At 27.6% G+C, this 21,823-nt stretch overlaps 2 protein-coding genes across 3 annotated transcripts; one reads left to right on the top strand and one right to left on the bottom strand.

Moving 5' to 3' along the window:
* Positions 1-2,974: 2,974 nt before the first annotated feature.
* LOC123260451 lies at positions 2,975-3,827 on the top strand. Its single transcript, XM_044721552.1, has 2 exons — positions 2,975-3,702; positions 3,810-3,827. The coding sequence occupies exons 1-2, from the start codon at positions 3,037-3,039 to the stop codon at positions 3,825-3,827; spliced, it is 684 nt and encodes a 227-aa protein (XP_044577487.1). The 5' UTR covers positions 2,975-3,036.
* Positions 3,828-10,932: 7,105 nt separating this feature from the next.
* Positions 10,933-21,288, bottom strand: LOC123260364 (serine/threonine-protein kinase meng-po). 2 transcript variants are annotated; one of them, XM_044721415.1, is made up of 7 exons: positions 21,124-21,288; positions 20,617-20,784; positions 19,257-19,529; positions 17,411-17,672; positions 14,814-15,096; positions 14,230-14,537; positions 10,933-12,230 (listed from the first exon to the last, which is right to left on the bottom strand). In XM_044721415.1, the coding sequence occupies exons 3-7, from the start codon at positions 19,320-19,322 to the stop codon at positions 11,053-11,055; spliced, it is 2,097 nt and encodes a 698-aa protein (XP_044577350.1). In that variant the 5' UTR covers positions 19,323-19,529; positions 20,617-20,784; positions 21,124-21,288; the 3' UTR covers positions 10,933-11,052. The 2 variants fall into 2 exon arrangements, with proteins under 2 accessions (XP_044577350.1, XP_044577349.1); XM_044721414.1 differs by lacking the exons at positions 20,617-20,784; positions 21,124-21,288 and having other exon boundaries at positions 19,257-19,617.
* Positions 21,289-21,823: the final 535 nt, after the last annotated feature.

Here is a 21,823-nt window from a genome sequence, read left to right on the forward strand (position 1 = left end):
ATTATTAATATATTTATCTTTCAATAAAAAAAATTTCATAATTTTCTGTTAAAATGCCTATCACGCTACAACTACCTTAACGTATATAAAAATTTTTTCTTTGAAAAAAAATTTTTTTTTGGTAATCACGAAAAGTGTAAAATGATGTTTATAATTACGTTTAAATAATTCTGAAATACAAAATTTGTTACATTTCCTATGAGATGTTTTGGTCTGCTCTGCTACTACCTAATAGTAAAATCATTATTTATTTTATTATTTAAATAAGTGTTATATTATAATGAGATTCGGTCAAATAAATAAGTTATGAATTATGACTATCCAAATATATTATAAAATCAATTTTTATATTGTATTTATGATAAACTCATATGATACATTATGTAGATCATAGAATCATTGTCATCTAAGACAGCAGCACAGCAGACAGAAACTTCAAGACGCATGGAGATCATTAAAGTTAAGCAGCATTGAGCAGGGTTAATAGTTGGATGGGTGACCGCTGGTATTATAGCCGTAAAATAATAGCTAGATTTTTTTTTTGCATTATAATTGGTTACAGAGAATTGCGTAGGACCATATTAAATACTATATCCATAAAATTAACCCAATAATTAATTAGATGTAATAAATATATAATTAAATATTGTTATATATAATTATATATGATTAGATATGATTATATTTGGCCATTTTTCATATATAATCATATATAACCAATTTATATATAAATATATATAATTATATATAAATATTTTTTCTCGGGAAATGTCTTCTATTTATGTCTTTTCTCAGTGGAGTTTAGTTTACATTTTTCAATTTGTTTATTATTGATATGTTAAGAACTTGTTTAATTTTAAAATTTATTAATGTCTCAAACAAAAAAATATAATTCAATAAGATTCTTTTCTTTATAATACCTTTTATTTTTACTCAAAATTATTTATTTTCATTATTTTTATTTATTTTAAGTTAAAAAGTTAGGTTACACGCTAAAATTAGTTAAAAAATTAATTTTTTTGATACCATTGAACAATTTATTGAGTACCAATAAATCATTTGTTAAATACTACTAAACATTTATTTGGTGAAACTAAATGGACTTTAATAAATAATTTCGTACCTACTACTAAATATTTGGTAATGAAAGGTTTGTAACAAAATCATTTAGTATCTGTTACTAAATTTTATTAAATAGAACTAAATCATTCTATCAGTGTTCATCGGGGTTTTATTTAAAAATAAAATTTACTCCCAAAATTTTTTACCCTATAAAAAATTAATAATTTTTTTCTAACTTACCCGAGTCGAAATTTAAGTCGTAGATTCAACGTTTTAAACGTTCAAATCGTAAATTCGACGTATTGAACGTTGAAAACGTAAGTTCAACGTATTGGACGTTGAAATCGTAATTTGAACGTATTGAACGTTGAAATCGTAATTTGAACGTATTGAACGTAAAAAATATAGATTCAACTGTTTTAAAAAAAATATATGATCCATAGTAAAAATTAAAAGTTACAAAAAAATGACATATACCAATGCGTAAAATTGTATATTTGTATATTATTTCTACATCTCTCACAGAAAATTCCTACCCAATTTGAAGCCTACAGAGCTATAGTTTAAAATCAGAAATTTTCCATTGTTAAAGCTCCCGCAATCTTTTTCGGGGTGAGATATCGTAAAATTCGTTTATGAATTATTTCTACATCACATATAAAAGATAGCTACCAAAATGGGAGTATGTAGCACCTATAACTTAGAAATTTAAAATTTTCATTGTTAACACCCACCCCCGCAGATCATATTGGAAGTAGGTTATCATAAAATTCGCTCTTAGATCATTTCTACCTCACATATAACAGATTCTTACCAAATTTGGAACCTATAGGAGCTATAGTTTGGAAATTTAAAATTTTCATTGTTAACACCCATCCCCGCAATCTATATTCGGAATAGGTTGTCATAAAATCCGCTCTTACATCATTTCTACCTCACGTATAGCAGGTTCTTACCAAATTTAGAGCATATAAGAGCTACACCTTAGAAATTAAAAGTTTTCATTGTTAACACCCACCCCCGCAACTCCCTGTGGCGTGAGCTATCGTAAAATTTGTTCATAAATTATTTTTACATCACTTAAAGAAGATTTCTACCAAATTTGAAGTCGATAGGAGCTATAGCTTGAAAATTTAAAATTTTCATTGTTAATACCCACCCCCGCAACCCGCTGAGGGGTGGAATATCGTGAAATTCGTTCATAAATTATTTTTCCATCACTTATAGAAAATCCCAACAGAAAATTCCACAAATAAAAAATTCGGACTAAGTATTTTCATTGAACAGATGGTAGAATTTCAACCAAAAAACTGAAATTCTCCTAACAGAATTATAAAAATAATTTTTATCGTACTTCCATTTGAAAGCAAGTGGTTATCTGAATAGTTTTAATATTACTTATTTTCACTCCTTATGGTTTGATTTACGCTCACAATACTTTGAATACGTTCAACTTACGTTTTTAACGTTCAATGCGTTCAAATTACGATTTCAACGTTCAATACGTTCAAATTACGATTTCAACGTCCAATACGTTGAATTTACGATTTCAACGTTCAAAACGTTGAATCTACGACTTAAATTTCGACTCGGGTAGAGACTATAGTTTTACGGTCAATAAAATAATTAATTTCTAGAAGCATAGTCCTTAAAAGTGATGATCTAAATTTCTTTTGGAAAAAATTTTATCTACAAAAATTTTCGAAGTTTCGCTAAATTTTTAATTAATTTATCCCAAAAATAATTAATTATTATTTTTTTAAAATAATATCCAAGACAATAGTATTGAAGTTTAAATTCGTATCCTGCTGGTAGAAGTAAACATAAAACTTATCTAATAAATTTGTTGACAAAATAACAGTGATGTATTCGTTTAATTTAAAGCTATTGCAAAAAAAAAGTTTTTTTTTTATTGCTATATATTAGTAAGAAGAATTAATTATAATAGTTTATTGAAACAAACATAATTGAAATATGGATCAGAAAATAAAATGGAGTTTCATAATTGCGGGCACCGTCGTTATAGCAAGCGTTGCAATGTGGGGTATATGGTACCTGTTGAAAGGACGTAAAGAGAAGCTGAGGAAGGATCTTAATAAAATCGTTGAGGAAGCTTCAACTAAGGTAGTGCATGAATTCGCTGAAAATACATCAAGCAGTATCATAAGAGATAATGCAAGTGGTGTATTCAGTACAGTCAAAAGTGTTACAAATAAACCAATTGAAGATACTGATATAGACACTGTAAAAACTGTTCTACAAAGATTGTTTCCCAAAAAAACTACTGACATTGGGGGAGTTGATAAGAATACAATTGAGGCAACAGAAAATCAATCTAAAGTTAGAGATGCGATAAAAGATGATGACCTAGCAAAGCTCATCATAAATAATCTAGTAGAAACAAAAATAAAGGAAAAGGTAGGTTCTCAAAGTGAAAAAGCGGCAAAATCTGCTACAAACACTGAAGTCGATAAGCTAGTTGAAAAAGGATCAAGTGTTGACAATACTACCAAGGATAAAATCATCAATACCGCTAAAGAAGCAGCTAAGAAAAAATTGGAAGAAATTATCAATACGACAGCGTTAGCTGAAATTAAAGAGTATGTTAAAACTCACGGTAAAGAAGTATTTAAACAAGAGGTAACTAAAATAAAAAATCAAGTTATAGAAAAAATTATCAAGACAAAACTCAGCCTACCTTAGTTAAACAGAATATTATTAAATTGACAACTCATTTATTAAAATAGGCACTGGTTATAAAATAGAATTCATTTAACTTGATAATATTTCGAAAAGATACTTTTAATCAGTTAGCAAAAAACAATCTCTGAATAATCATTCCGATTACTGGAAACTTTTCAGCATTGACCGTAAGAACTATTGAGAAATTACAATTGATAACATTATTCTATATAACATTATGAAATTTTGATACCATTTCTATGGACACAATTAACTTTATTTGCATCGGTAATAAACTACTTACTTTCGTATCTATTATTTAGTATTTCTAATTTGTATATCTCAATAATTTAATGTTGTTGCAAATGCACCTCCCGTCACAGAATAATGAAATTTTCTTAAGTTTTAATCAATTTAACTTAACATTAACACATTATTATTATTATTATTATTAATATTGGAAAAAAATAAATTTTTTTTCGAAATTTATATTGACAGATTATTTTACGATTTAGTATAATTCTAATTCGAACTTAAAATGATTTTAGACTCTTCTGAATTTCGAAATATTTTTGTGGAATATAGTAGAACTTTAATTTATTATTTAAAATATTCTTATTAATTTATTATTGTTTATTAATAATAATTTTATATGTGTTCAACTCCTATTCATTTTATTCTAATAACAATTTATATATTAATTAGATTTGCCATTAGTCCTAATATCTACGGATTTTTTTGAATCATAAATACCATTCCAGAAACTCCGAAGGACATTCTTTAGGATCTTTCGTTCTAAAGTAATGATCACTTGTAAAGGTAAGTATTGCATCCATTCATTGTACATGTAAGCCCAAATAAAACGGCGTTATGAAATTTTCTTTTACGGAATTATGTAAATTTTTTAGTCAAGTTTGAAAATACACTTTTCACAAAAATTAAGGGAGCAAGAAATAAAATCGAAATTTTTGAGGGCTTTTCAACAGGCTTTAAGGAGGTTCGAGCGAATCTAATGTAAAAAATAATTTCCAACTTTGAGCTTTGAAATTAAATATACGTATATATAAATGCGTCATTTATCTAATCCCAAAATTTAAAAAAGATTCACCGTTTAGTTACTTAGATATTAAATTTTAAAAATCACATATTTTATCTCCTTATACACGGGCTCTTATGGCGGACAAACGTTTTGTCGAGACTTTAATTATTTTTTTCAATATTAACCTGCCAACTTTAACGGATAAAAAACTATACACAAGAAACTTGGATTATTGCAAAATATAAAAACAATTTAATAATAATACATTACCGATATAATTTTTGAAATATTTAAAGTCAAATTTTATATTTGTAACTCGTTTATTGTCAGCCATTTATTCGAATAAAGATTTGACAACATCGCGTCAACAGCTGAGAAAAAAGAATAGGATGGAAATATAGTTACAGAGAGAGAAATGTTTAACTCACACACTCATCCACGTCTCAGTTATGGGTATAATCAAGCGCGCTATTGCCAAATCTGTTTATTTATTCCGGCAAGTAATAAATATCAAAGTCATTTTATTACTTTACTTTATTAAATAAGTACAAATCATCAATTATTAAATTATTTAAATTATTTTAAATTGAAATAAAGAATTTTGACGAATACTGGAAAGACTAAAATTAAAAAAAAATTCTAACATTATTATGACTCATTAGTTACGCTCGAACTTCCTTAACTTGAACAGGCGAGACCAGTAATTGCAGTTTCAATCTGTTTAGCGAAACGAATGGAAATTTTGAAAAAACGTTTTTAGAGATAATAATCTGCAATTGCTCTGCTGTTGGGAGTGCGACAGAGATAGTTTCGTTGAACTCCGTGAGAGCAAAGCAAGAAAAAGATGGTCTCGACTGTGAAGCAAATTTTTATTCGTTACATAAATCTACTTATCCATGTCGGGCTTGGCCGAATGGCACTTTTTTTCATCAAAAGTGTAAATTTATCAAGTTATCAAGTATACGCACGGAAAAAAGTAAAGTGTAATAAATAATAGTCGATTTATAATAAGTAATGATCAACTGCTAAAAATTACCATTTCAAACAGTAAAATCGTGATTTTAATAATCACTATGTAATATTATTATTTATGAAATATGTATTAATTGCAATTAAAGTTAATACCTTGAGTATTAATTCAAAGAAATAATATTCATCATTTAAATGCTACAATTTATTCTTTACATGGAAGAAAACACTATTTCAAACAGTAATATTCGCTATGTCAATGTCGAAAATGTTGAAGTATAATAATTAATAATTTTGACTTTGATATTTATCATTTCGTACCTAAAAAATAATCTTATTATATGTAAAAAGTATAAAATACAGTTGCTAAATTTCTAATACACGCAACGTCAATATTTACAAAGTAAAATGATAAATTTTAAACGCAACGCTAAAAATCAAACTATAATTTGGACTTTCTTGGATTGGTAAAATATATATTTAAAGAGTAGAATTTTTACTGTTTCAAATGTTAAATTCTCTCAGTGTAAGACCCCCTTCTCCTCATCTGAGTTCCCCCTTCTCCTCATAGTTTGGACTATATATTAAAACGGCAATTTTTACTGTTTGAAACTGTAATTTTTTAAGATAAGAGAGTCGTTATTTACTTTATTGACAGCTATTAATCACTTATTTTTTATATTAAATTATAAATTGTGGCTTTTACACTTTCTATATTAAGTTCTGTAATATTTATATTTTTGCCACCCCGATGTCCGCATTACTGTTTGAAGCTATAAAAATTAACCGGAACCCGAGTGGATTTTACACAGAAAAAAAAATTAACTTGAATCAGTAAATAATTTTGAAGAATTTAATTTTCTTGGTATGAGTTAAAAAATTCTTAAACTAAGAAATTTCACTTAGTTTAAGTAAATTTTATTTTATTTAAGAATTTTTTATCTTAATTTCCGTATTTCGGAATTAATCTTAATTTAAGACAATGAGCTTCTTAAAAATAATTTTTTTGGTTCAAGAAATTTACTCTTGATTGAAGTTAATTTCTTTTTCAGTTTACTTTTTTCCGTATGTATACTATAATTGTCTTCTCGATCGTTTCATCAAATTACAATTATAAGAGTTTAAATTGCTATCCTGCTGAGTAGTGATATAAATGAATAGATAGCTTATCTTCTATATTTGTCAATTAAATGACATTAATGTAATTGTTCAGTAATATTGCTAAAATAATTTTTTTTCTTCACTGTATAGTAGTAAGAGGAACCGATAAATAGCTAACTGAAGCAACTATAATTTGAAAATGGATAAGAAGTTGAAATGGAATTTAATTGTCGCAGGCGTGATGATTATAGCAGTCCTTGCGATTTGGGCTTGCTGGGTCCTGGCGAAAAACTATCGCGATAACGAAAAAGAGAAACTTAATGGAAAACTGATTGGCTGGGTTATCCAAGCTTCTCATGAAGTAGTAGAAGAATTTGCTGAAGAAAAAGGAAGAGAAGTTTTAAAGGATTCGGTTCTAGTGAATGATGTTGCACGTGCATTAAGCATAGATAATTTTACTGCAGATAATATAACGAATTCCATAGATTCAGTAGCAAAAAGTGTTATTAAACCGGAGAATAAGAAGAGTATTATGGATCTCAAAACGACTGATGGAAAAGTAGATTCCGCTAAAAATAAAGCTAATAAAATAAAACAAGATAAAATTACAGCTGCCGCAGAAGTTATCATAAAAGATCTAATGGTTAAAGCGGTCAGGAAAGAACTTGAAGAAAAATGTAAAAGTGAAGCGAAATTGGCAACAGAAGATGCAGTGAAAAAAGTCGTTGAAAAAGAATTTGATGATCAAAATGACAAAACGAATATCATCAAGAAAGCTAAAAAAGTTGCTATTAGAAAAACGGGAGAATTTAACGCCGACAAATTTAATGCCTTGAAAGAGGCCATTAAAAATGACGCTAAGCAAGCTCTTACGAAATCGAAAGATATGATTTCAACAACAATTATTTACAGTGCTATCAAGCAAACAGCCAGTGTATCAGAATAATCTTTGGTGATATTAAAAATAATTTAACAGAGTATTGTTACTTTGACAAAATATTTGTAAGAATATATTTAACGTAAAATGCAAAAAAAAAAAAAAAAAACAAGTTTATAAATAATTTTCTTGATTGGTAAAGAATTATTGACTGTTAGCCTTATTGAGAAATTACAATTAACCAATTTTTATCGATAACATTAAATTTATTTGCAATGACAATAAGCTAATAGTATAATTTAGAATTTTTAATTCGTATATTTCAGTAATTTTGATTAGTTGTTAAAAATTTACTTCTTCCGGTTACAAACAATTAATATTCAAAGAAATTAAATTTGACGTATGATTAGAAGAAAAAAAATTTTTTTCCAAATTTTTGCGAATTTTTTTAACTATTTAATTGTAGCTAAGGTAGTATTACCGGTTTTAGTATTGACGTTCAAAATTTGATAAAACTTGGCATATAGGTGCAAAATAAATTATTATTAATAATATAATAATTAACCACTGAAATTTTTGAAGGTCCACCGAAAACTGAAAAAAAGATATTAATATTTACATATTTTTGCCTTTACCATTGATCTTTATGGAAAATCACAGAGTTTATTTTATTTCACAAAACTGGACGTTCAGATTCTTATAAAAATTAAGACAACGAGAGAAAATAACATCTAGAACATATTTAATAACAATCAGTATGGTTTCCGAGAATATGAGAATATCTATCTATCAATACTAATAAATGGAGAGCCATTTTTTTTTGTCCGTGATTACTTATCCGGAAGCTATATTTTTTTGACTTAGAAATAATGAATTTTTATTGTAACTAAATTTATTCTATTCGATTGTCATTTGTTTGAAATAAATTTTTTAATTCTATTGGTTATGTTTATATACTAGGCAAATTTCTGCACTTATGAGACGTGCAATTTCTTTAACTGAAACTTTCAATGCTCATTAAAAATTTTTTTTTTAATGAGCTCGTTTGTTAATAAAAAACATTCAAAATTTATCTCTGTCTCTTTCTCCAACGCGATTTATTATAAAGAAATCCGCTACGTTAATCAAATAAGGTTAGGTCTTGGGATTTGACTCTTGTGGTAACGGTACTACTATATAACTTATTAAAAGAGCAAATAATTAATTGACTGTGTTTTTTTTTTTCACTTAATAACTTCTAGATATTTGATGGTGTTATATTGTAAGAAAAAAAATTTTTCTATGATGTATATTAGTAAGAAAACATAATTTAAACATGAATAATAAGATTATACAAGGTTTTATAATTTTAGGCGCGATCGTTATGTTCGGTCTTGCCGGTTGGATTGTATGGCTCCTTAAAAAAAGTTATCAATTTGATTACAAGACCCTGGAAGAAGAATTCGATGACCTAGTTGAAAAATCTTCAGCCGACGCAGTAAAAAAATTTGGTGAAGAAAAGGGAGACGAAGTTTCAGCTGGAGATGTGGCTGAAATTGCAAGTGGACTACCTAAGATTAAAATTCTTGATAAAGATATAGAGAATGCGAAAACAGGGGTTGCAAAGTGTGTGAAAGAAAAGGACGATAAAGATAAAATTTCAGAAGTTGATAAATATAAAGCTAACGACTTAGCTCAACGTAAAGTAGCAACGGAGATTAATAATAAAGCAAAGGTAATTGCTAAGAAAGTGATGGTAAAAATGATTCAGGAAAAAGTGGGGGAAGAGTGCAAAATAGCGGCGAAATCTGCTACAGATGCTGAAATCAAGCAATTCTTTGAAAAAGGATCGAGTAATGAAAATACCGCTAAAACAGCAATTAGCACGCGTGCTAAGGAAGCAGCTTTTAATAAGGCGAAAGAATTACTCCAGACGCCGAAGTACGCTATTGATAATGAGAAATTTAAATCTGAAGCCAAAAAAGCTCTTAAAAATGCAGAAGGGACTATTAAAAGAGATGTTGTGTTCGCTGCTATCTTGGAAGTAGCAAATGTAACGAAATAATCTCTCGCGATAAGCTAACAGTAGCAAAATCCATTTTGTTGGTTGAATTATGAGTCAAACAAAATTTATAAATAGACATTGGTTAATAATGTTTAAAAAAGATATTTTTAATCAGAGACAAAATATTGCCGCGTGATGTTTATGATTAATAGAGAACCGAACAAAAACAGTTTCACTGTAAAAAAATCGCGCCAAGTCCACGTTTATAAGACTATTAAGAAAAAAAAAATTTTTTTTTTCTTTACAAAAAGATATAAAATATAAAAATTAAAAAATCCAAGTAACCGATATGATTGTATATGATTTTCGGAAATTAAAAAAAATTTTGTTGTTAATTTAAAAATTAAGAAAAAAATTTTGGAACGTATTTAGTGTGCGTGGTTGCAAAATATTTTACTTTTCATGAAATTCGTAAAATCTATTTACTAGGACTTTAAAAAAATTGAAATACACAATGACGCACAGTGTAATATGGTTGTGATAGAGGCATTTAAAGATCACAAAATTGCTTGACCTTGACGAATCGAGTATAAAGCACAACCTCACGCGCTTCGCGCTATGAGGTGTGCAATATTAAAAAAATTGATAGTTTTATATGGCTTGATAGTCCATATAAGGCTCTATTTTGTCATGTGTGCCCATATATAATTTTTTGATCAAAATTAGTTTTGAAAACCGCCAACAGGTGGCGCATGGTCGTTAGATTCTTTCTTTAGAAGAGAGTTGAGTTCGAGACATTAAGTTATAAAATAAAAATTTTTGTTTTAACTCTATTAGAAAGCTTATTTGTTATTTAATCATCTAATAAATCAATTTTTGTTTTATAAAACATGTTAATAGATTTATAAGTTTCAAAAAAATTAAAAATTATATTAAAAATTAATTTAGATTCTATAATGTAACCTGATATGACCAAACCAAACCAAAAGATTTTTTGACTGGTAGTTAAAATTTTAAACTCTCCTATATTTCCAAAAGTATTTTTGACCAATTACATAAATTATTACAGTCTAATATATCTTTACCTTAACCTAATATAATTTATTCTTCAAAGATTTCATTTTAAAATTCACTAAAAATGGTAATCACAGCACGAAAGGTAGAAAAAGAGAAAAAGCAATGGATACAAAATAAAAATAATAAACAACCCAATCCTGGTCCCATTTAAACATAATTTAATAACCCAAAAATATTTTAAAAAATTCATCCATAAAAATATTGTTTACACCTATCCACGTAATAACATTATAAATCCACATGTAGTTCTACTTCTAATTCCTAATTACTAACAGATCTGCTTCCACTGCCACTAGATCGTCCATTTCTGTATTCAGGCTTAGCCATAACAGTGCCTTGGGCTACGCCGTAATGCTCATAAGCATCCTTTCCATAGACAGATCCTGACGAAGAAGTTCCAGACCCAGACAACGGAGTCGATTGCATCGAATTGATCCCCTGAATTGTGTGAAAGCTCTGCATCACTAATTGCGAAGCCACTGACATGGTAAGTGGATTTGGAACTAGCGGCAATTGCTGCGCTAATTTGTTGCTCTCATTCCGTCCATTGTTGGCCGAATCCATCGTGGGAATCTGATTTATCAGAGGAAATTGAATTCCATGGTCCCGATTCTTCCTCATCGGCACCTGGGGACTTTTAGGAGGCGACTGCATGTAAGGAATCATTTCCACGCTCAATTCTTTCGATTGGACTTCTTCCCAAGCTGAATTAATCGCCAAATTCGCTGCATTGTTAGATTTGACTTCTTTGCTTGATGAATCGACCGTCTTGTCCTGAATCGGTTCGTTGAAACCAAGCTTAGCAGGAATTGCCGCGGAGTAAGGAGCTTTTGGAGCAGAAGATTGGTGCCCTGAATTCTCGGGTCTTACAATTACCAAAGGAGAAACTGCAAGATTAGGATCTCCATTGGGAAAGTTCGCGAATCGCGCGATAGTTTGCATTTCTTCGGCAACTTGCGGAGCAAAAGGGTTCCTCCTTTCGATGTTTCGCAAAGAAGGTCCGTGCGAGGATTTGGAACGTCTTTTGGAGCTCGACTCGTGAGGGCTGTTTCTTGAAGAGGTCTTGTCACTAGTAGACCTTCTAAATCTGACCTTCTCGCTGGTGATTGGCCTTTCTGGACTCACTGATTTCTTGATACTCGGACGTCTTTCGGGAAAATGGCGGCCCTGCATGCTCCCGTTTTCGTCGGTGTCGTTTTCATTCACGGTGTTACTCAAATCGGGAAGCAAATCTTCCATGGCTGATTCCTCGTCTTCGTTTTCTTCGGTTATAGCGCTGGATTGAATCCACTCACGAATTCGGTCTTTCTTTCGCGACCTGTCCACCGTTGTTTCGATTCCGTATCGCGTTAAAGTGTACAGCAATTGGTTCTTTTCCTCGGGAGAACTGTGGAAGCTGTACATTGATGGGCATAATTCGTCTCTTTCGTCTGCTCCGCCTGAAATTAGAAGAAGATACTGTAGGTTTATTTTTAGATTACAAGGAAGAAATTTTATTTTATAATAGGATCAAGGATGATTTTAAAATGATCGTAAGATTTTTTATCTACACGGAAAGAAAAATATGGGAACTTTTCCCATAATTTTATGGGAACAGTTCCCAGGCAATTATAGGAACTGTTCCCATGAATTATGGGAACTGTTACCATAAATATAGGAAATTTTCCCATAATGATGGGAATGGTTCCCATAATGGTATAGGAATGGTTTCTATACAATTATAGGAACCATTCCCATAATGGTATAGGAAGGATTCCTAAAATATTATAGGAATAATTCTTATACCATTATGGAAATCATTCTCAAAATAAAATAAAGATAAAATCTTCGTGCGGAATGAGTTCGAAATAATTTCTATAATATATACACGGAAAAAAAAAAAATTGGGGCAGCCACATGATTTTCATGTTGTAGGCAATAATAGTTTAAACAACAATAATAATTAAATAATAATAATAATAATAATCATAATAATAATCTATATTATTAAGAGAATAAGGAAAATTTTGTGGCCAGTGTATTTATGTGATAAAATGGGTTTTTGCTTGGAGTTGTGCCTTTTCAAGGTTTCATATTATTCTCACCAATAGTCAATTTCTTATAATAAGAATTTAGGCTGCATTCGAAAATGCTCTGTGCCTCGATACATAATGAAGAAATGACCTTGTATCTGGTAAACTATTGACATTTTTGAAGATATAAACTCATCTCGATGTTACACTCATCAAGAGCTTTCATTTGAGTACCTACATGCATTTTTGATATATTTTTCATATATACATATATATAATATATATAAATATATAAAATATATGAAAAACTATTATTGCCTGCCCCATGAAAATCATGTTGCTGTCATATGAAAGTTATGTATCTTCCACAGGAATATATCATGCAGCCGCTCCAATTTTTTTTTTTTTTTCCATGTAGGATTTAAACCTATATGTTGTGAGAACCACTCCTATACTATTATGGGAATAGTTCCCATAAATTATGGAAACCATTCCTATAATAGTATAGGAATGATTCCTATAGCATTATGGGAACCATTCCCATAATATTATAGGAATAGTTCCTATAATATTATGGGATTAGTTCCCATAATGATATAGGAATAGTTTCTATAATAGTATAGGAATAGTTCCTATAATTTTCTTTCCGTGTATATGGTATCATTTATCATAAATAAGGGTTAAATATAGAAATTATTTATTAAAAATTATTGAATATTAATTTTAAATATTAAATTATTTCAATTGAGCACTGAAAATTAAATTGTAAGATAAATTCTTACTGAAACAATTGACTTATTAGAAATCTCACGCACAAATCAGTAAATTAATAATTAGATTAGATTATTTATTTATTTATTCATTTATGCCAAAGCCTGATGGTCAAATGGCATAATAAAAATAAATTTAATTACAAATTCAATAATATTGATAAAAACAATTTTACAATTATTATAAGCATTCTGATTGCAATTATAATAAATAATTATGATTATGATTTCTCTTACAATCTCATCGATATTAATATACTATTTATAAGGAAAAAAAATTAAAAACATTTTTACTGTCCAGTTTTTAACGAGGTCTTTGAGATACACTAAGCGTGTTGAGAAAATCAAGCTTCGAAAAAATATTTTTAAATTTTTGATTTTTGATCTTTTTTATATATTACAAAAATTTCAAAAAATACCTGATTAATTTTTTTTTCTAAAACTTCAAAAAGTAACTAATTTCTTATAAGTTAATCATTTTAAATGAGAATATATCCTACAATTTAATTTTCAGTGTTCAATTGAAATAATTTAAGATTTATAATTATTATACAATAATTTTTAATATATGATTGTAAAAATTAATTTTCTTAAATCTTACAATCATATAATTAATTCAAAATTTTCTCGGTGAAGGATTAATGAATAGTTAGTACCATTCATTGATTTTTCGGCGCCCAATTTGCCCAACCATCGATCTTCAAGATATTTATTAGCTTCCAATACACTAACAGGTCGCTTTTCTAATTTAGGTTCTAGCAGTCTTTTGAACATTCTCTGGGCTCGTGAACTAATTAATTGAAAGAGCTTCGGTTTTTTGGCAATATTTAGCGTCGATGAATGCCAATTCAAGTAACGTGTGTATCTTTTGTCATCCATTGCTGCTTTCTGCCAAGGTAGACAACCCGTCAGGCAAACAAATAATACTATACCGAACTGCCAAACGTCATGGGCTGTTAGTGCTCTGAAACAATAAAAAAAAAATTTTTTTTTAACTTCCCATGAAAAAAATTTATTTTTGTATGGACAATTTTTATATCAGGTCATATTAAGAATCACTAGGAATTCAAATTGCGCGCTTTTATCCTAACCAATAAGAAATCAGTAACCATTCTTTCGAGATATTCGAGATTTTTGATACTAAACTAACTTTAGTTCAATCATCAATTTTATATTATAGAATATTTGGAGATATTGGAAAATTTTTTTACAAATTGTCTTTATGAAAAATGTTAATTACTTGTAAGTATCATCTGGATCTACGTGCAAAACTTCTGGAGGAGAATATGGCAGCCACTCATTGTGCCTTCTTACAATAGTATTTATTCGTCGTGTTTCGCCGAAATCACAAAGTTTTATCCTCGAAAAGTCACTTTTGAAAACAAGGATATTGTCAAGTTTTATATCTCGATGCACTAGCTCTCGGCTGTGAATATGATGAATCGCAGCGGCTAATTGACGGGCTACTTTTTTAGTGTGAAGCTCACCAAGGCCTGTTTCTGTTACATTTGACGTCAAATCGCCTGAAATCAATTAAAATCATAGCTCTATTTTATTTTACTTTTTTTTTTTTAAGTTTTCCAAAGCTTTAAAAGTCAAGAAAAAAATTTTTTTATTTTAGTTATTAAATCTTATTAAAAAAATAAATTTTTTGTGGATACACACTTAGAAATTAATGATAATTATCATTAAACTATAATATTAAATATTAATCTTTGTAATACAAAATAGTAACAATTACCATCGTGGATTGAAAATATTATTTTCAAAATTTAAATTTTTTTCATACAGACAAATAAATTTTTACATTTAATGTCTTTTAAGTAGGGGAAGGGAGGGGGGCAAAATGGGCCCCCAACACTTTCAACTCTCAAAGTGTTTGGGAGGTATAATGGGCTGATTAGACTTTAAAAACCAAAGAATATTTTTCAGTTAAACGTGTTCTAGAATTTTTGAATGATAGAAAAAATTATATAGGTAAAGTACGAACTAGGTCACGATTTAAATAACAGCATTATTTACTATATTTTTTTTTAAAAAACTATTTATTTTACAGAAGCTTCCCTGACTATCTTTGCGATGGTGTGTGTGTGTGTGTGTGTGTGTGTGTGTGTGTGTATGAATCGACAGCAATCGAAAGAGTTTTTTTGCCCCTAAATATTTTATAATATTTAAGGTAATTCGGGCCAATAGATTTTGAGTAATCTCGAAAATAAAATTATCAGAAAATGTTTTTTTTTTTTAATAAATTTTAATCTGCTGAATCAATCGTTTTCAAAAACTAATCAGCTCTTAGGCCTAAAAAACTGCGTCGATTGCCGTCAACGCGATCAAAATCGGTCGATTCGTTTGTGAGGTATCGTGAACAAAATATCAGGGAAAAAGTGTTTTTTTTTTCTTACATAACTCCGACACTTATTTCTGGATCGTTTTTGACTCAACGAGATGATTTTTAGAGCTTAAAAAATCACTTCAATCGCCGCCAATAACGTCAAAATCGGTTGAATGGTTCGAGAGATATTTAATTTTAAAAAATTAAAAAAAGTATTTTTTTAACACATCTTTGAAATTTCACGTCCGATTGTTTGGTTAGTGATAAATAATCTTTTTGTTCTAGAAAGACTGATGCATAGAATACCTTTAGTTTTTTTTTAATCGGTTAATTCATTTGTGTGATATCGTCAAAAAAATTCTAAAAAATTGTTTTTTTTTGTGATACATTTTTATTGGCTTCACCAATCGATTCGAAAAACTGATCGGTTTTTAAGCTTAGAAACCCGCGTTGATCGCCGTTAACGCGACTGAAATTGGTTGATTAGTTTGAGAGATACCGTTGTCGAAATAATTCAAAAAACGCGTTTTTTTTTTTTTTTAATTACTATTATTATACTGAATACATAATAAAAAAATTCAAAATATAAAACAAGTAAGAAACATATTAAGTTTTTTAGGGGGCCCGTTTTACCCCACTTTTCTCAATTTTTTAATTTCGATACACACAAAAAAATTAATACCATAAACTCAGTAAAAGGCCAAAAAAAGTAAAACGAGCTGAAAAACTCATATTATAAAAATTTTCTGAAGGTGGCCCATTTTGCCCCACATTTTCAATTTTTCATTTTTAATGAACAGAGCAAATTGAGGTCAAATACTTGGCAAGGGACTAAAAAAAAGTAAAACCAGAGAAAAACACTAAGGATATCAACAGTTTTTTCTTAAAGGGCCCATTTTGCCCCCCCCCCTTCCCTTACTATAAAAAATAATAAATAAAACCCTACAATTAATTGATGAAAAAAATAAAAAATTGTTGAACAAAGACTAATTTATAATACTAAAATTATCCGACGTTTTTAATTTTTTTTCATTTATTAAATTAGAACTAAAAAATATTTTTTTAAAAATTGCACATTTTTTTTTAATGAAATTTTTTTTTCTATTTTTTTGTAATAATTTTTCCAATAAAAAAATTTCTAAAAATTTTTAAATGGCTAATTTAATTTTCATTTCAAATTTTAGTATCATTTTTTTTCGGCGTGATAATTTAAAAAAAATTGATAATCAATTTTCTTTGGGTTGTCTTTTAATTATCATTATTTTTTAATAAATTTAAATAATAAGCTTAATGAAAAAAAATATTTTTATTTTTATTTGAGACCCTAGTCTATTTACGGTAAAATAATTTATAGTCCAAAAAAAAAGAACTATTAAGTGCAATCGTAGCATCTGCTCCCTCCACATTATATCGGAATACTCGAGTACTTACTAAGAGTTAACACAACATTGAGTTAATGCAAGCGCAATAGATAGATAAAAATAAAGATAAAAATGTTTTATTACCAAGTGGAGCATATTCTTGACTGAAAACATAAAACCCAGCAGTCTCGAAAGCAACGTCATAAGTTGTTATGATATTCCGATGTGCTGAAAGATGAAGGCCATAATGAAACTCTCGATAAAAATCAGTAATTGCTGTATATGCTTTCGGTAATGCCTTTAACGCCATTTCTGTTTGTGTACTCTTGTGTTCTGTTAGTAATATTTTTCCGAACCATCCTTCTCCTACTATTTGCAGTATATCGAACTCTTCGGCAAGATTCACCTAAAAAAAATAAATTAGACATTTTAAAAAATTCATTTTAATAATTTTTAAAAATGAACTATCAGAAAAGCAAAATAAAAAAATCTTTGAGTATATTTTTAACCCGATGAACATGCGCACCCTCATTCATACACGTGATAGTGATGAATGATTTAAAAACTTTTTTACGCGTTATTTATTGTGAATTTAAACAATGTTTCCTTCGCGATCTAACTTAAATTTTAATACATCGTTCATTTTTAATTTATAAGTTTTTATACCCGTAATTCATGTGATTTATACACATGTAAATTACAGAATTAAAAAGTAGTAGTTATAGTTATACTTCTATTTCTAGAGATAGTAAATTGCACGTAAAGTGTGTATCTAAATAAAGGAATAGGGTCACAATGTTGAAATACTTGGAATAAATTTCCAAATTATTGCTGAAAATCAGTACAGTCACGTCATTTAGTGGAATTTATTGTCTTTATACCATAAAAAAGTTAATATTCATAAAAAAAAATTAACTAACTATAAATTATGAATCACAATACTCAAAAGTATTTGGTTAAAAATTTTTTTGTTGTAATTGTAAAATTTTAAAAATGATTAAAAATGTTTTTTTATTTACTATTATATTTTATAATTGTTTTTCAATTGAAGAATGGTATTTAAATATAAATTAAACACATTATTTTTAATTAAAAAATTAATTTATAGAAAATTTTTCATTCAAAAAGGTCAAAGAAAATTTTATCAAATTTATTCCGCCATTTTTAAGACAAAATTTTATGAAGAAATTACTTTTTAGCTAGGATTTAAATCAATAAAAATTTATCAAAAATTTTTGAACATACCAATTAAAATATTTTTGTAAAAATACAATTTAATTGGACCGTTAATTTATGACATTAAAATTGAAGGTACTTCTTTAATAAAAATATGATTAATTTTATAAAATTTTTTAATTTATTAAAAATGTTTTTTATTTACTATTATATTTTATAATTGTTTTTAAATTGAAGAATGGGATTTAAATATAAATTACACATGTTTTTTAATAAAAAAATTAATTTATAGAAAATTTTTCATTTAAAAAGGTTAAAGAAAATTTTTTCAAATTTATTCAGCGATTTCCAAGACAAAATTTTACGAAGAAATTATTTTTTAGCTAGAATTTAAATCAATAAAAATTTTTGAACATACTTAAAATATTTTTTTTTAAATATAATTTAATTTGACCGTTAATTTATGTTATTAAAATTGAAGCTCCTTCTTTAATAAAAATATTTTTGAAAAATACAATTAATTTTATAAAAAATCAATATTTTATAAGCTTCAAAAAAAATAAATAAAATAAAAATTTGTACTTAAATTTTCTTTATCAAAACTTTTCTAATCAAATAAACCATATTGCTCAATAAATTACTCAAAACTTAAATAACATCAACATCAAACACGTAAAAATTATAGCCCCGGGAATTCCAAGAAGTATCTGAGCCAAGATTACATTTATTTGAACTGGAAAGCTCTTGGTTTGCTACCAAAAAATCCATCAAGTAAATCGCAAGATAATAATCAATAATCAATAACCAAAATTACCTTTTCTAATTCAAATTCGCGTATTCGATGAATAGAACCGCCGATTGCTTTTTTCGTCAAACTCATTTTACCACAAACTTTTCTTCACTTGTTTATTTATCGTTCAAACAAAAAAATATGTGTCAGCTGAAAGCGAGCAAGACATATTTATTCGGCAATGATTTTTTGGACACGAGCCAAAGGGCAGCGTACTCTCCAGGATCAAGGAAATCACTGAGACAATCAAGCCATTTCTCAGAAACGCATCACTTTTTCTTCTTTGTCCTCTCGCTTCTTTAATTAAATTAATTTTTTACCAAAAATTCATCACATAAATTTTTACAATTTCCAAAAAAAAAAACCAAAAAAGTGCCACTTGCTTCTGCAAAAATTTTTGGTTTATTAAACGGTCTAAAATAAAAATCTACACCCGAGTCAGAATAATGAACCTATATGAGCCTACATGAACCTACATGAGCCTACAGAATAATTTTCAATTGTTTTGATCGATATTATTCAATTTATAAATTGAATTTTTAAGTTTTTTTATCAATAAATTTTTAGTAACTATTTAAATTTATTTGTATTGTACTATTTAATATTGCTATAAGTATATTTTGCGAGGTTATATTGATCAATCAAAACAATTAAAGATAAAAATATCGATCAAAACAATTAAAAATTGTCCTGTAGGCTCATGTAGGTTCATGTAGGCTTATGTAGGTTCATTATTCTGACTCGGGCACTGATAGAAGGATTTGTTTATATTTAATATGATTTATTAACTGTTAATAAATGATTTTTTAACATCATAGGATTTAATAAATATTTATTAACAGTTAATAAGTAATTTATCAAGTAGAATTTATTAACTGTTAATAAATATTTATTAATATTTTATAAATATTTATTAATGGTTAATGAATATTTGTTAACTGTTAACAAATATTTATTTAAAATAAAAAGCAAAAATAGCAATTTTTTTTTGACACTTTTTATAACCCTTTAGCTGAAATACATGATAATAATTAAATTCACGAAATAAATTAACGTTTTCAATATTTAAAAATATAAAAGATAATTATGAGCTGTGATAGAATTTGGTATTTTACAATAAACGTTATTTTATTGTAATATAATTAATGCAAATAATTTATTAAGATGATTTTTGTTTATAAGCAATCTTGATTAATTATTAATAAATGTACTTTCCTTCAAAATAAATATTTATTGAATGTTAAAAAATATTTATTAAATTTAATAAATTAAATAATTGTCAAATAAATTAAATTAATAGCAAATAAATCTTTCTATCAGTGTATGTACATATGTAATATATATCGATACATATCAAAATAGTTAATCACTGCCAAAATCGCACCACTTAAAATATTAGCGAGTACATGTATAATACAGTTGTTGAAATATTATTCAATGACACTTTTAAAACAACAAACACCTTTATAATTATTAATAGTCTATTTACTCCTTCAATCACTTATACAATCACCGCTTGTAATTATTGTAATTATAATTATCAAAAAGATATCTTAATTTCAATCAAACAAAATAAAATAACAGGCCCGTTAATTTCCAAAATTTAAAATCAAATATCTCGCCGAATTTTATTTTAAAATAAGGTATTTCAAAATTTTGAAATTACGCCAATTTTATATCTATTGTTCATGATTTTGCTTCCCAAAATATTTTAAATTCCTTTTGTGTCAAATTAATAAAAATCAAAATTATCCAAAATTTTGAGAATTTTTTTTTTTACTTTAAATATAATTTTTAAAGATTTATTTTGGAAAACTTTTGTGTTAAATATTTGGAAATTTTTTAAATTATGTGTTTATTTATTTGTTTTATTTTTTTGAACTGATAATACGGATATCGATGTATGTTGATATTTATAAAACAAATCTGGATGATATCACACGATTTTGGCTGTCGGTGCACTGAAACGTTTGTCTGCAGTATTTATAAAACATCGACCGGAAAGCGACTGAGCTGATTTTGGCGTCGAGCCGGTTTGTAAACCGTCGAGACGACGATCTGCACAACTAGACGTCAACGTTCACTGTTCCGCGAGCCCAGATTCATTATATGTATGTAATTTAATGTGCGGGATAAATAGCGATACATCGAATAAAATTTCCGATAAAAAGTTTAAATGATATTATTTTATTTTTACTAAATTTGTGCGAGTAGGTACGATAGGGCCAGTAGGCCAAGACTATACGCACAGTGTGTATCAGTATATTTCTATAGGCATATATTAATAGCTAGTATTTATAGAATAAGAAAGTTGAAGAAAAAAAAATAGGTAAAATTTATTTTCGACTTTCTATTATTAATTTCTTTAGAATTGTTGTGATTCATCTGAGCAGTGATCTCCACGAATTTAAATTACGTCATTAGTCCAAATCCATTATGTATGTTTATTGCAAATTAGATAACAATTATTACTTTTTTTTAATAATAATTTTATCAATTTGTTTTAGCAAAAAAAAATTTTTTAGAGTAAAAGTGCGAAAAATTTATCTTTTGAATATCTGGAAAAAATAATCAAATCCAAAAAATGATAA

The sequence above is a fragment of the Cotesia glomerata genome, linkage group LG3 (genome assembly GCF_020080835.1).
Source record: "Cotesia glomerata isolate CgM1 linkage group LG3, MPM_Cglom_v2.3, whole genome shotgun sequence".
NCBI classification, from domain to species: Eukaryota; Metazoa; Arthropoda; class Insecta; order Hymenoptera; family Braconidae; genus Cotesia; species Cotesia glomerata.